General features: G+C 38.7%; 2 protein-coding genes across 2 annotated transcripts; one reads left to right on the forward strand and one right to left on the reverse strand.

Moving 5' to 3' along the window:
* The first annotated feature begins 1878 nt into the window (after positions 1-1878).
* On the forward strand, positions 1879-2523 carry LOC141714090 (uncharacterized). Its single transcript, XM_074517632.1, has 2 exons — positions 1879-1955; positions 2034-2523. Exons 1-2 carry the CDS (start codon positions 1879-1881, stop codon positions 2521-2523), a joined length of 567 nt encoding a protein of 188 aa, XP_074373733.1.
* A 5243-nt stretch (positions 2524-7766) lies between these two features.
* LOC141714095 (malonyl-coenzyme A:anthocyanin 3-O-glucoside-6''-O-malonyltransferase-like) lies at positions 7767-9170 on the reverse strand. The gene has a single exon (XM_074517637.1). The coding sequence runs from the start codon at positions 9168-9170 to the stop codon at positions 7767-7769; it is 1404 nt and encodes a 467-aa protein (XP_074373738.1).
* Positions 9171-15918: the final 6748 nt, after the last annotated feature.

Below are 15918 nucleotides of genomic sequence, written 5' to 3' on the forward strand. Positions count from 1 at the left end.
AATGATGCATGTCCTAAGAATTGCTACCCCCTACCAAGGATTGAAAACCTGACCGATGCCACTATTGGACACGAGATGCTGAATTTCATGGATGACTTTAGCGGTTATAATCAAGTTAAAATGCATAAAAACGACACTCACAGGGTATCGTTCATAACCGACTTTGGTGTATTTGGCTATCTTGTTATGGCTTTTGAACATAAGAATGCAGGAGCCACTTACCAAAGATAAGTGAATAAGATATTCACCCATCTATTTGTAAAGACCATGGAGGTCTATGTTGATGACATGTTAGTCAAAATCCTAGCCATGGCCGGCCATATTGACTTCCTAAGAAGGGCATTCGAAGTGCTGACTCACCACAAGATGATGCTAAATCCTGCCAAGTGGGCCTTCGGCGTGGGGTATGGAAATTTTTTGGGTCACGGTGGTCTTAAAAAGAGGAAACAAGGCCAACCCCGACAAGATCAAAGTCATCCTAGATATGGAGCCACCACACTCCATATCGGATTTTCAAAAGCTGATTGGAAGAATTGCGACTTTGGGGAGGTTCATCTCCAAGTCAGGAGACAAATGTCTACACTTTCTCAAAATCCTAAAGAAGGTGAAAATTTTTGAGTGGACAGCCGAGAGCCAATAGGCCTTTTAACAGTTAAAGAAATACATGACTGAAGCCCTGTTGTTGGCTAAACCAAGTCCATAGGACATCCTTTACTTGTACCTCGCAGTTTCTGAGCAAACAGTGAGTGTCTTCCTAGTAAAGGAAGAACGGGATTTTAAAAAGCCTATCTACTATATGAGCAAGGTGGTCTACGGAGCTAATCTGAACTACTCCGTCACTGAGAAGTTTGCACTTATCTTGATATTATCCTCGAGAAAGTTATGACCATACTTTAGGCCCACGATATCGAAGTCCTGATGGACCAATCTTTGAGGAACATACTTCACATCCCAAAAGCCAGTGGAAGGCTCATCAAGTAGGAAATTAAGTTAGGAGAATTTGACATCAAGTACAAGTCTCGGACAACCATCGAGGCTCAGGCACTAACAGACTTCGTGGTCGTATACACCATTAGCGACCAAGAAGTCGGGGGCAAGAGATAGTATCCCCGAAAGGAGAAGAGAAAGAAAAAGGTGAAGATTTGACTCTAAAGGAGTATTGGGTTCATGGTCGAATATGCTTTGAAGTTGGACTTCTCAACCACGAATAATGAATCAAAATTTGAAGCTTTGATAGCCGGCATAGGCTTGGCTAGAGCCATGAGGGCTAATGATATTAAAATATGTGGAGACTCAAGGCTTGTTGTTGCACAAGTTATTTGAGATTTTGAGGCCAAATATGACACAGTGGCCAAGTACATGAGAGTCGTGAAACGAATACTGATTCAGTTTGATGAATGGTACGCATAACATATTTCGATAGAGAATAATACCTCGGTTGATGCCCTATCTAAGTTTGCCTCGAGAACTATCTGAGAAGTATGTCATAAACTTGATAGCACCAATCAGTGTGGCGAGTTGTTGGATTGATCCAATTAAGAGTCACCTTGAGACAGGATGGCTCCCTGATGATACCCAGGAGGCACGCAAGTTGTCGATGAAGGCTTTGAGATATTCTTTAATCTTGAAGATCAAAGATCTTTTATTATTTAATACTTGAAGTGCTTGTGACCTCTTGAAACAGAGGAGGCGCTTAAGAAAGCCCTTAAAGCCTTGAAGGGATTTGTGGTCAGCACCTAGGGGGAAGGGCCCTCTCTCACAAGATAACTCGATTATGTGAAGAAATGTGACATATACCAGATGCATGCTCCTATAGTACGATAGCCCCCAGAGAGGCTTACATTTATCAATACACCCATCCCTTTTGCGATGTGAGGAATGGATATACTTGGTCTGTTTCCTATAGCATTAGGACATAGGAAGTTCATCATGGTAGCTACGGACTACTTCACGAAGTAAATTGAGACTAAGCCACTAGCCAAGATAACTACCCAACAGATTTCTCAATTTTTTTGGGAGAATGTGATATGTAGGTTTGGAATCCCACACATCCTTGTTACGAATAATGGGCGACAATTTGATAATGCAGAGTTCAAGGAGTATTGTAATGATAATAGTATAGAGCTCCGCTTCACCTCGGTTTCCCATCCACAGGAAAATGGGCAGGCGGAAGTCGCTAATCGGATTATCCTTGATAGACTTAAGAAGAGGGTCGAGCGCTCGAGGAACACTTGGGTGGATAAGCTCCTGCCTATACTATGGGCATATCGTACCACCTGCAAAGTGACAACTGAAGCTACCCCATTCATGCTGGCTTACGGAGCTGAAGCAGTGTTACCCGTAGAGATCACCCATGGATCTTCTAGGGTCGAAGTTTATGAACCGGAGACCAACGAAGAAGGCATGAGGCTCGCTCTTGATCTCATTAACGAGGTTAGGAATGAAGCCAATTCCCGCAATGCAGAGTATCAACGGAGAGTGTCCCTCTATTATAATAGAAGGATTAAAGAAATGTTCTTTTAGCAAGGAGACTTGGTCTTGAGAATGAAGCATCATGAGTTGGAGAGAGAGGAAAGCTAGCCCCTCTGGGAAGGACCTTATAAGCTCAAGAAGACATTAAGACAAAGATCCTACAATTTAGAGACCCTGAACGGTGATGAAGTGCTTCGCACTTGGCATGCTTCAAACCTGAAGGCTTATCATGTTTATGACATTCATAACATGTTCTTAGTACTTAGCAGTAGATAAAGAAATAAGGTCGATGGAAATATTATATGTAAGGGTTGAACCCACTTTCCAAAGATATTATCTATTTATGCAAGTTCATTTCTATCATATTGTCTACCAATTTATTTAAGTACGAGCATCTAATGATTGCAAGTCCCGAAGGACCAAATGTCAAAAAAAAGACAAGTATGGACGTCTATAGCCATGCAAGGCCATCATAATCACTCGTCTAAGGAGTCCTCCTCCTCATTGCCTCCCCTCTGAGTAACCTCATGCTCCTCATCTTCATCCTCCTCATCTGAGCTAGATGTTGAAGAAGAGTCACTGCTCCCTGACATTGGTTTTCGGTCTTTCCATAAGGAGTTCCCTTGGAGTTGGGGCTTGCTGAAGAAGCTTTGCCCTTAGAGCCAGAGTCCCTATGGCTCGAGCTAGACCCGGAGTGCTGACGAGCGACCTCGGGTGCGCAGCCGGATGCTTGACCAAAGGGGGCGATCGTAGAAACCGCATCAGGACAAAAAAAAAGGTTCAGATTAACTACACCCGGATACAGGCTGTGGACATCCTTGACACCCCTGTTCCACCTAATTGATAAGTTAAAGGACGCATCTGGTCATCATGAGAGTCCATCAGTTGGAGGAACTCCTCAACGTCATGGTACTGATCTACAAGCTTCCTCTATTTCATTTTTTTCCTCTTGACCACCTTGACGTGCTTCTTCTCGAAGTGAGTAGTTTTTTCCTCCACCTTGTGAGCCCTGTACTCTCAGTCCTTAGACGACACCTTCAGCTTCTCCGTCGAGGCTTGCAAGGCTGCATAATTGCTATGCATCTTGATACTCTGGGTAGAGGATGCAATGAAGTAGGCATTGACCTAACAGGAAAGAAAAGAAAGGATATGTTACAAAATTAACTCCATAAAATATGCAGGCCGACCAAGGCGACCCATGACAGGAAGCCCCGACCGATCTAAGGGAGCCGACCTCCTAAAATGAAGGTCTTAAGCCGATCAAGCCTCACTCGAAAGGGGTTCCTGGCCGACTTAAGGGGGCCGACCTCCCAAAATAACGGCCTCCCGGCCGACTAGAGTGCTCTCGAACAAAGTTTCAGTAAAGTTAAGAGTACGTGGTACAAGGCTTGAGCCCCAATCATCTCTGCTTCAAGAAGTTTCTCACCGGAGTAGACATGGAGGAGATTTGGAGAAGTAATGTAACACTTAGACCAATCCAAGGCAAGAGATAGGTTCCTAAACACCGAGTTCCGGGTGTAGATACCCCATGACGTCTCAAAGGGGATCTTGGAGCTTCCATATGATCCCTTGGCTCTTTTCTTCCCGAAACCTAATGGTTCAAGGAATGCGGGGATTTTGGGAATGTGGTTCGCTTGCTCGTCAGCTTTCCTTGCCATCCTCCCGGTAACCAAGTCGTCATTGTCATTTTGTGCATCCAAAGCTCCTGCAACTGAAACAAAATAAAGAAAGAATTGGTATAAGAATAAAATTGACCAAGTCAATGGTAGAATGAAAATAAATACCTTCTTTAGAGAGGCTACTAATGTCGGCCTTTACGATTTTCGTCTCTGTGACAAATCGCCAGTAAGAAGTTTGGCTGTTATCTTAAATAAGGAGGTCACGAGCATAAAGCTCTTCAGTGTTGAGATCTAAAATATAATGACCACTATTAATAGGACAAATGAAGTCACGTCTGAAGTACTCTCCCCGGTCATCTTCTTCCCACTCCAAGACCACGAATTTATGGCTTCATTGGTGAATTGAGTTCAGAAAGGAGTAGGTGTTCACAATGTGCTGAACCCGAGGCCTATGTTGGATTTGAACCCAGCCAGGTCTAGAAGAAGAGAATTTTTTTAACATGAATAAGCTTCTGAACATCGTAACACTTAAAGGGATTCTAAGGTCGTGGCATCTCATGATAAACATACTGATGAAGGCCCATGCACTGGGATAAAACTGGAAGGGGTGAACCTTCAACTCAGCAAGTAGTCGAGGTATGAAGGGGTGTAAAGAAAACCTCAACCCAACCTCCAGAGCCGCCTTAAATACATATAGCCTCGTACGACTCCAGTTGCAAGTCCTCTCATTAGACTTAGCTTTACAAACTCTGATCCACTCGGGGAAGCAGTAGCTCGACCTGATCTTGTCAACGTCCTCTCGAATAATCATACTCTTGTGTTGATAGGCATCAAGACTAACAATACTAGGGTACTCATCAACTAGCTCATCTATTATACTATTCAAGCTGTTCGAACAACGGTTAAGAGAAAAGGAAAAGACTAGAGCTATACCTTTCATCAACTGTATCGTAGCACGCTTGTCCATTGCCTCATGAGCAAAGATAGAAGGTTTGTTGAAGTGGTTCTCAGACATCTTGGAAGGATGAAACTTGAGAGATTGAGAGATCTTGAAGTAAATAAAATTTGAGAGAAGTTGAGAAATGAAAGTGAAAGAAAATGAACATTTCTCATATTCTTTTATAGAAAAAGGGGCACCTGCCACAGCAGGTCACAACACTGGTTGGTTCGTGTTTACAGGTAGCACTCGAGAATAGACCCATAAAACAGCAAAAAACCATCGAGCACGGAAATTAGATATCGTATCAGTCCTCCAAGAAAAGCTAAAGCCAGGGTATTTGTCTTAATATAAGGCTAATTACGTTTATCATAATGATTAGTGAAAAGATTATGAAAAGAGTAAAATTTAACTCTTAAACTACTGATTATGGTCGACTATAGCCACGATTGAATCATGAAAAGGTCAAAGTCCGAGAACTTCCACGAAACCCTACCCTCGAAGACCAGCGACTTCACGAAAGAAAGCTCCTGGCATACTAAATAGAGCCGAACTTCCTTCTTGAGGAGTGGGAGCTGACTAGGATGTCTCGAAAGGAAGTCCAAAGATGTCAGGAACAAACATGGATACTCCCAATGAAGACCAGAACCTCCATGGAAAGAGGTTTCGTCAAGACTAGAACCACCACAGAAAGATGTTTTGTCAAGACTAGAACCTCCACGAAAATAGGTTTTGTCAAAGCTAGAACCTCCACGAAAAGGGGTTTCGTAAAGATCAGGACAATATGTTTAGGCCAACCAAGGGCTCCAAGACGAAGTCCCCTGGTCGATCAAGACACTCCCGACCGACCTCCCCGTTTTCACGGGTTGAGGCCGACCAGGAGCCTTAGGACATAGATGTCCTTACCGACCATGACCTCAAGAACCTAGTATTCAGGCTGACCAGGACACGGAGGGGCCGACCTCCCCACATGGAGGGTCTAGGCCGACTAGAACCCCGTGGGAATGAAGCTCCCGGCCGACTAGAATACACTCAAAAAAAAAAAGTCGAGGTGTCCCACGACAGGACTATCTCGGCCGACCAGGGCCCCAGGGAATTGATCTTCAGGCTGACCAAGACAAATGGCCGACTCCTCCACATTGAAGGGTTCTGGCCGACTAGGACTCCCACGGGTGGATGTCTTGGTCGGTCCAAAACGTTCCAGGATGGATTTTTCGTGACTTTTTACAAAAAAAATTGGGTAAAAAATTGAAACTTTTCAGATTTTTAACCTAGTCCCGTTTAGGGTTGATTAACCTCAATTAAGGTCAATTAGCGTACTTTAGCTTTAAATTAGGCTATATTAAACCTAATTATCAGCTCGTACATGGAATTTAGCTCCGTTTAGGGCTGATTAGCCCTGATTAGGGCATGTTGGCAACTTTAACCCCATAATTAACCTTGACAAATGTTAAAAGGTGATCAACGCTCGCTTTCTAGTCTCGATTAGGATGGTTTAGTGTCTAAACACTATTCAATTAGCCTGCGCAAAGTCCCAAAATATGTATAATCGCACGAAATGTATGTAAGTCGTTGTAAATGTGTTGGTCGGTCCACACTTTACAAATAATACGATGATAATCATGAAGGGCCAATACACATGAAGGACCGAAAGTACCCCAAATTACGAGTATACCATTATAACTTTCATGAAAATCCGAGTAATTTTCCTGAAAGTTAGGGACAAATAATATGGATTGAAAATAAACTCTAAAAATATAATAAATATCGCATTAGTTGCACTCAGAATTAATGTCCAAAGCACAATACGGCATAGTAACAACTTAAATGGGAACAATATTTAATTCATCTGCAAATTTTATTTTATTTTTCATAGAAGTCAATAGCAGGCCTCCAACTTCCAAGAATGCTATAAACTCCCGGGCTCTTAATAATGTTTCAAGAGGACAAGACACAAGAATATCTACTTAATTAAAGAGTTCATCCATTATCATTCGTTCAACTAGGAGACATTTTCAATCCAGATCCAATTGTCTGCCTAGAAGGCCTCACATTACTGCTTTAGGATGAATTCTGATGAACTTACTTTCTATTGTTGAATTTAGCTTTAGAGCTATTGTTTATCGACCTTTGATGGGGTCAGGTCCCTGATAATCATATGTCAGAAACGAGTTAACCAACGTCCTAGCTCTACACCGTTACTTTGAGAAGTGAAAGATTTGTTAGTTGCAGACCGTGCTAAGAACTTTGAACTGTACGACAAATGATGTAAACTCAGAATTTTACCCATTTCTCAACTGGAATTAGACAATTTTTGAATTTGAACATTTTATTCATCTTTGATAATGTTAAACATTTGTCCAAACTTCGATCATTTAATTACTAATATGCAAAAAGAAACAATGTAAAATATCAGGCAAGCAGAAATTTGACTAGAAATGTCTAACATCATGCTACCCTGAGCACTAAAAACAAACACTTGAACAAAGTTGGACTTGCATCTATCTCATCTTAAAATACTTAAAAAACCCACAAGGGGGGGAGCTATTGCTCACCTAGTACAGTGATGAACAGAAATCTTCTTGATGTTTGGACATAAACGTAATCTAAACCACAAACAAGTTACCTCAAATAACCATTTAAACAGGTTGCTAATAATCCATCATTTAAGCCACTGCTAGTAATGTTGTTTCAGATATCGTCTCGGGTAACTTGCAAGCATACAATTCAGGGAAGTGTCAAGTTGAGAGTACCCCGGGCAATCCCTGAGCAAATATAGAAGAAAAAACATCCACCTCATTCTTAGGCATGATGATCCCAAGTTCCAGATCCACTTTTGAACCTTTGGCCCTTGAAATAGAAAGCGGTTCAGAAACAAATTCAAATTTCCTAGGCTTGCCCCAACCAAAATCTACAGTATTGTAATAATCCAAATTTGGTGAACCAGCAATGCCTATAAACCATTCCCCTCTCTTTACTCCTTCGAACTCAGTTTTAAGAAAGGCTTCTGCATTATGCAAGATTCCTTCCTTATTGTTGAGTTTCGTGTTAAGTCTTTTTCCAATCACTTCAGCAGCATTAACAAAACCTTCTTCTCCAGCTAAATTATCTCTTCTCTCCCCCGACACGAAAGCCATTATGCAATTACCAAAGTAAGAGGCAGGCAAGGGAGGATCAAGACGAGCGCGACAATTATAAGTAATTGCAAAGTTGAGAGGTTCTTGTTCCAAGCCTTGACCAAAAGCTGCTCTTGTTTTTGCCATACAAGTCCAGATATAAGCACACGCCACCGTGAAAGAAGACACGTGTGGTACTCCAGGTTTTTTCTGAATCACCAATTTTTTTAATGCTTCAATATTGGCCTTGTTCAGAACAAATGTCGCACGAGCTTTAATGTCACCTGCTGAGTGTTCCAGAATGCTTTTCTCCATTTGTTCGAAGATATTTGCATCTCCATAATGGCTTTTAAACATAGTAGTTAGACCGAGAGGGTTTTTCAGTGAACTCCGATCATAATAAGGCCTCTGGAAATCACAATCTGCAGCATCAGCTTTCGAGATAACTTGTCTAGCAAGGGAAGCCCAGGCCTCAACAAAATTAAACATAGCACTCCCATCCGCAACAACATGTGAGCTTGTGATTCCAAAACAAACACCATTATTTGGAAATATCGTAACTTGAATAGCTAAAACTGGATACGCAGAACATTCTTCTCCAGACAACTTAAGACGAGTAACTCGTGGAAGTTGAGGAGCAAGTGGTTTTAATATATCAGCATCCCGAACTTGGCTTCCAGAGATATGATTAAAATCATCGTTGCATTCTGCAAATGTGACTGAAACGGAGTCGCTGTCGACGTACCGAATTTGAAACTCTATCTCCGAATTACTATTCGCAGGTTTTATAAAATTTCCTGCCAAGGGAGAAAAATGTTGAAGAACAGAAGACAAGGAAGTTTTGAGATCGGGAATAATGTTGCGAGTAAAGTGATCCGTAGAGCAAGAAATGTCGAAAAAGATGACACGACTAATAGGAGGAAAAGGAAGCCATGTGAAGTCGAGGAAAGTGAGTGGGAGAGATATCTCTCCAGCAGTGGTGCCTGGTGGTGGAGAGACTCTGCATTTCTCTAACACGGTCACCATTTCTTTCGATGAAACAAAATGTAGGAGTAAAAACGCTAGTTTTTACCAAATAATTTGTTGGTGTGTTCTTTATACCAAGACTTTCATTGTTGTTTTCATTCTCATCTACGGTGTACAATCCAACTTTATTTTCTTTGGACCTACAATCGTTTTAGGCCTTTGGATGTACCTACTTTTATTTATCTTTTTGCTTTGAAAAGATATAAATTCTTTTGCTAAAGTTATTACTAATAAATTCTGTGGTTGAGCGCCCCTCACATTGTTCATTCTCATCTGTATCATTAATATATCAGGATTATAATTGATTATAACGTGGACTGTTATATACCATTGAAATAACAAGATCAATCATTCCTGTCAACCATTTTTGTTTATATTGACTATTGAGTGTGAACGAGATCCTAAATTATTGACGATATTTAAATCATGTACAATCCCTCCTATCATGTGTACTCCGTGTCTATATCATTTTATTTGCCCTCTTCCTCCTGAGTTTTAAAAATAAAGTTAAGTGGAGGATAAATAGAATACTTTTACTTTTTTTCGTGCTCTTAAGTTCTTCAAATGAACGAAAACAAGAGATGATAAATGTATATTTTGACACATTTTCACCCAAAAATTTTATTCCATGAGATGAAAGGACTTTAACTATTTATCAATTATTTCTTTCTCTTTTAAAAACTCGCAGGCATTGTCTTAGATAAAATGAAAATTTTTAACTTTTCACGAGTGAAATAAGAGACCCAAGGGAAACAAAGATAAGAACAAATATAATCTATTTACGAGTTAAATGTAGTTTGCACCTTCAAACTCTTTTCCAAAAACATATTTATACCTGAATTATTGGAAAATCAGCTTGCCCTAACATCTCTCTTTATATTGTTTTTTTTGGCTAAATACTCTATATATTGTTGCATTTGAAAGACTAAAGGCTTGTGAGTTTTTAAAAGGGGATGAAGCAAGTGATTAGAAAATAAAATATTTTCATTATATTTTTGAAGTGAAAGTTTATGAGCGAAAGTGTGTCAAATTTTCATTCATTATAACTTGTTTTCGTTTTTTTCAAAAATTGGGAAGTACACTTATGAGAGAAAAAAAATACTTAACTTATCTTATACTTATTTTCCTTTATTTTTGAAATTCGGAAGCAACGGGTAAATGAGGAACATTGAACCGAAACTGCACTTCTTGTATTATAGTTTCAAGTTATAACACGTAAAAAAGTGTTAGGGCCTACTGAGCATCCAAGAAATTATCCAATGCTTGGCCCCGATAATTTAGATCAGTCCTTAAACCAAGATTTTAGAAAACGGCAAATAAAGATGATTATCATGACATCAAGTTGTTGGCTGTTGTAGTTTTTTCTTTGCTAACTCTCTACCAGTCCAAATAATGTACAGTAAATATCCAGCTAAAACAAATCAATATTGATTTTTGGCCTAATGGTTTTTGCTTCCCTTTCTTACAAGAGGTGAATGATCCAATTTTCATTTTCAACAATAAAATGCAAGTGAAATGGATTGTGTTGCCCTTCTGTGAGCTTCATTTAGCTCGTACCAGCTCGTCTTGTTTGCGATTTGTACAGGATAGTTCGCTGATTTCCCTACCAAGGATCCCTGGACTTTACCAGTTTAGAATCTTAAGCAGGGAGTGACACAATCTCCTGTCCGGGACTTCTGCACTTGTAATTTCTATAATTTGTTTGTACGCTGTAACTCAGAGATATTTCAGAAATTATCAAACAATGAAGTGAAGTGCTAAAGTTAGTTTTTTGTGAAGTGTTGAGTGATAAAGATATCTCGTGAACAATCAAATTGTCATTCTGTGTGTTTAAATTGTTGACGCCACTTGACAGAATGAGAATGAAGCGTATGGGAATGACGAGAGTGAACCTAAGAATGAAATTGAATTCTGGGATCTAGCAAGGTACCCGTTACTTGGTTAATAAGAATGCATACTGAGTTCAAGCAAATAAACCCCTCAACCAGAATACCAGATATCAAATGCACCCTAGGCATTGCCTTGGCAACAGCTGCTCTTTCAATTTAGCGTGCCATGTACAGTTATTTCTACTTACTAACCGAAAGACTATGAAAATTAAGGCCAGCGCCTGGCACAATGTTGCTACTCTCTTGAGCGAGAACCAGGAGAAATCATAGTGACAAATTTTTCCAGCATTTAGAAAGGATAGAGGGACAGTAATTTAGTTCTCTCCGCCTAGAAATATTAACTCATTTCTTAGTAATCCATAAATAATCTATAATTTGCTTTTAACCTCCTAAAATTAGATCCCAGAACTTCATAAATTGGCTGAGTTATTGTTCTTAATTTCCTAATCGTTATGTGTGCCAATAATTCATTACTGCAGGCAAATGAATATAAACGAAACATTAAGTTTATCAAGTCATTTTTCTGGGAAGGTATGATTTATGAAGCCATTCTGTTGCAGTGAAGAACTGGGATTAGGCAACTGTCGAATCTTAAACACTGTAGTCTGTATTCGTCATCAATTTTTGAATCATTAATGTGCAAAATAACAATGTAAAGAATCAGGCAAGCAGATATTTTAGTACAAATTTCTAACAGCATGTAATGAATCGCGCATAGTAATGAAAGGAAATCTTCTTGATGTTTAGACATAAAAGTAGTTTAAACCAAAAAGATGGTGTCTCAAATAATCATTTAAAAAGGTTGCTAATCCATCATTCAAGCAACTGCTAGTAATGTTGTTTCAGATATGGTCTCGGGTAACTTGCTAGCATACAATTCAGGGAAGTATCAAGTTGAGACCCCGGGCAATCCCTGAGAAGTGAAAGAGGAAACATCCACCTCGTTCTTAGGCATGATGAACCCAAGTTCCAAGTCCACTTTTGAATCTTTGCACCTTGAAATAGAAAACGGCTCTGAATGAAATTAAATTTTTCTAGGCCTGCCCAAATCAAAATCTATAGTTCTGTAATTGATAAAATCATCATCATTGATGATTTTACGAAGAACTATGAGAAACAATCAAGAAAGATGAAAGAGAGATCAAGTTGGAAAAAGTAATTCCATTAAAATCAGAAGAAGATAAATCTGTTTGTTACTTACAAAAATGAAATGAAACTCACTTATATACAAAGCTATCTAACTAACTTTGTAACTAACCTGCCAGCTCGGCATTGCTAAATAAAACTATTTATCTAATATGTACAATATGTAAAAATGAATATATTATATTTCCACGGCCCTCCCTTAAGCTGGACTGGGAATGGAGTGAGTAACCAGGCCAAGCTTGAGACAGAGAAAACGATGTTGATCGGCCCCCAGAGCTTTTGTCATAAGATCAGCAAGTTGTAAAGCAGATTTAACATGTAAAATATATATGAAATTGTTGACAACATAATCCCGAATTAAATGACAATCAACCCTGAGATGTTTAGTCCGTTCTTGATATACATGATTTTCAACAATATATTGAGCAGCTAAGTTATCACAGAACAGGTCAACAGGAGTTGGAATAGCGATGTGCAAATCAGCCAACAAGCCATGAAGCCAAATAATTTCACTAGTAGTATAACTCATGCTCCTATATTCAGCTTCACAGGAACTTTTAGATGTGGTTTTCTGTTTCTTTGTTTTCCAAGAAATCAAAGAATTGCCAAGAAAAACAGCATAGCCAGAAACAGATTTTGCAGAAAAAACACAATTACCCCAATCTGAATCACAGTAAGCCTTTAAAACCATATCATTGTTTGAAGGATAGAACAAACCAGTATTAATAGTGCCCTTGAGATAATGCAAAACATGCATAGCAGCATTAAGATGAGTTTGGGCAGGAGTTTGAAGAAATTGACTGAGATGTTGCACAGCAAAAGAAATATCAGGTCTGGTCATATTCAAATAAAGTAATTTTCCAATAAGTCTTCGATAAATCTCAGGATCAGATAACAGAGGAGCATCAATAACTGAGATGCAAATTCCTTGGTAAAGGAAAAGAAGTTGGTTTACAATTCTCCAAACCATTATCCCTTAACAAATCAAGAATGTATTTCCTCTGATTAAGCAGAATGCCAAAAGAATTTCGAGAAACTTCTATTCCCAAAAAATATTTCAACTGGCCTAAATCTTTTATGGTAAAAGCCTCATGAAGAGAATCTTTAACAACTTGAATAGAGGAAAGAGAACTACCAGTAACCAGAAGATCATCAACATAAGCAACAACTGCTGTAAAAACACCAGTAACATCATTCCTTGTGAACAAAGAAGGATCCTGTTTAGACTGTATAAATCCTAGTCCAATAAGATGAGCAGAAAGCTCAGCATTCCAGTGTCTAGCAGCTTGCCTAAGACCATAAATGCTTCTCTTCAATTTACAAACTAAACCAGGAGGAACATTCAAGCCAGAAGGAGGTAACATATATAATTCTTCTTCAATATAACCATGAAGAAAAGCATTATTTATGTCTAATTGATGTAATTCCCAATTTTGTGCAGCTGCTAAAGCAATCACTACTCTAACAGTTGTAAACTTTGCCACAGGACTGAATGTATGTTTGTAATCTTTTCCTTTAATCTGCTTATCTCCTCTTGCCACTAATCTGGCCTTACATCTCTCCAAACTACCATCAGGGTTAAATTTTGATTTATAAACCCATTTACAGCCTATTGCCTTTTTATCAGGTGGTAAAATAGTCAAATCCCAGGTTTGATTTGCTTCTAAAGCAGCTAATTCCTTATCCATGGCCTCAACCCATTTTGGATCTAGTTTAGCTTGAGAATATGAGTTTGGTTCATGAACAGACAAAACATTAGCCAAAGAAGCTAAATGATGATTATCATATAAAGAATCAGATGAATCAACTATAACATTGAAAGCCTGAGAAGTAGCAAGGTTTGCTAGCTGAAAATCTTTGTATTTAGAAGGAATCTGAATAGTCCTATAAGATCTTATTAGAACAGGACTAGGAGAAGAACTTGAATCTGAACTTGGAATCTCTGAAGTAACAGTATTGTGTGGAACCAAAAAAGTGGAAGACTCATTAGAGATAGAAGTATCTAGGTTGGGAGGAACAATAATACAATCATCAGCATCACACCCTAATTGAACTAGGGGCAGAGACGGAGAACTAGAAGAAGGACATGAATCTTTAAAAGGAAATACATCCTCTTGAAACACCACATCTCTACTAAGAATAATGGTATTATTTTCTAAGTCATATAATTTGTATCCCTTTTGAGCATATGGATAACCTAGAAAAATACATTTTGTAGCCCTTGGTGCTAATTTGTCATTAGTTTTCTTAGCTGCATAACACAAACAGCCTACAACCCTCAAGATATCATAATCAGGAGATTGATTCATTAAAATGGAATAAGGAGATTTCCAGTTTAAAACAGAAGAAGGCATAAGATTGATAATATGAGTTGCTGTAAGTAAACATTCTCCCCAAAATTTAACAGGCAACCCAGCATGAATTCTTAAAGCCCTGGCGGTATCTAATAAGTGTCTATGTTTGCGTTCCACTCGGCCATTTTGTTGAGGATTACCAGGAATAGTTCTTTGATGAACTATCCCTTTTAATAAGAACAAATCAGAACAGAACTGTTGAACAATCTCTATACCATTATCACTTCTTATGACTTTAACATCTTTATTGAATTGAGTAGTGACATAAGATAAGAATGCAGAAATGACATGAGGAACTTGAGTTTTGTTATGAACAAGATGTGTCCAAGTAGTCCTAGAGCAATCATCTAGGATAGTCAGAAAATAGACACAACCAGTTATAGTTGGAGTCTGATAAGGACCCCACAGATCTATATGTATTAAATCAAAACATGCAGAAGCTAGTGATGTAGACATAGGATAAGGTAACATGTGATGTTTAGCCATAACACAAGCTTCACAATGAAAATTATTACATTCTTGTTTCTGAGATACAAAAGGTAAATGTTGTAACTTAGTCATAGAAATATGACCAAGTCTAGCATGAATTGTTTGTAAAGAAGGTACATGGATATTTGCTTGAAAATCATTTGTAAGAGGAATACAAGAAGGGAGTGAAGAAGTTGAGGAAGGCTGCTAAATGAGTTTATATAAATTGACTTCCTTCAATCCAACAACTTTGACAACCTTAGTTGTAAGGTCCTGGAAACAACAAGAAGTTGCTTCCAAATTTGCAGACAAATGATGATCAAGAAGCAATTTACCAACTGATAGTAAATTGTGATTAAAATCTGGTACATAGAACACTCCTTTTAAAAGAATTTCAGGAGTTAATTGTATAGATCCAATAATATGAACAGATTTAAGAGAAGCATCAGGCAAAACTATCTGAAAAGGTGTATCTAATGTTTGAATCTCGAGAAACATAGACAAGTGAATGGCCATGTGATCACTAACACCTGTATCTATAATCCATATTTGACCACTAGACTTATGATGTAATGATAAAATACTATAAGCTGATAAGGTACCTGCAAAATTGATTGCAGCAGATCCAGAAGAAGTTGCTCCAGAAGGATTAGCTCCAGTAATCTGTTGTCCACCCTGCATCATCTTAAGAAACTCCTTATAAAGAGCAGACATGAGTTGTGGATCCATATTATTGACATCATTACCAATAGAGGAGGATTGAGACACATCAACTGAATAAGAATCAGTATCTAAAGGAGAAGATCCAAGAATTCCAGATGAAGTATCATTAACATTTCCAGCAAACCTCTGAGCAGAATGAGGTCCAGATTGAACTCCTTTTCCTTTAAA

This window comes from Apium graveolens, chromosome 1 (assembly GCF_009905375.1).
Source record: "Apium graveolens cultivar Ventura chromosome 1, ASM990537v1, whole genome shotgun sequence".
Taxonomy (NCBI): domain Eukaryota; kingdom Viridiplantae; phylum Streptophyta; class Magnoliopsida; order Apiales; family Apiaceae; genus Apium; species Apium graveolens.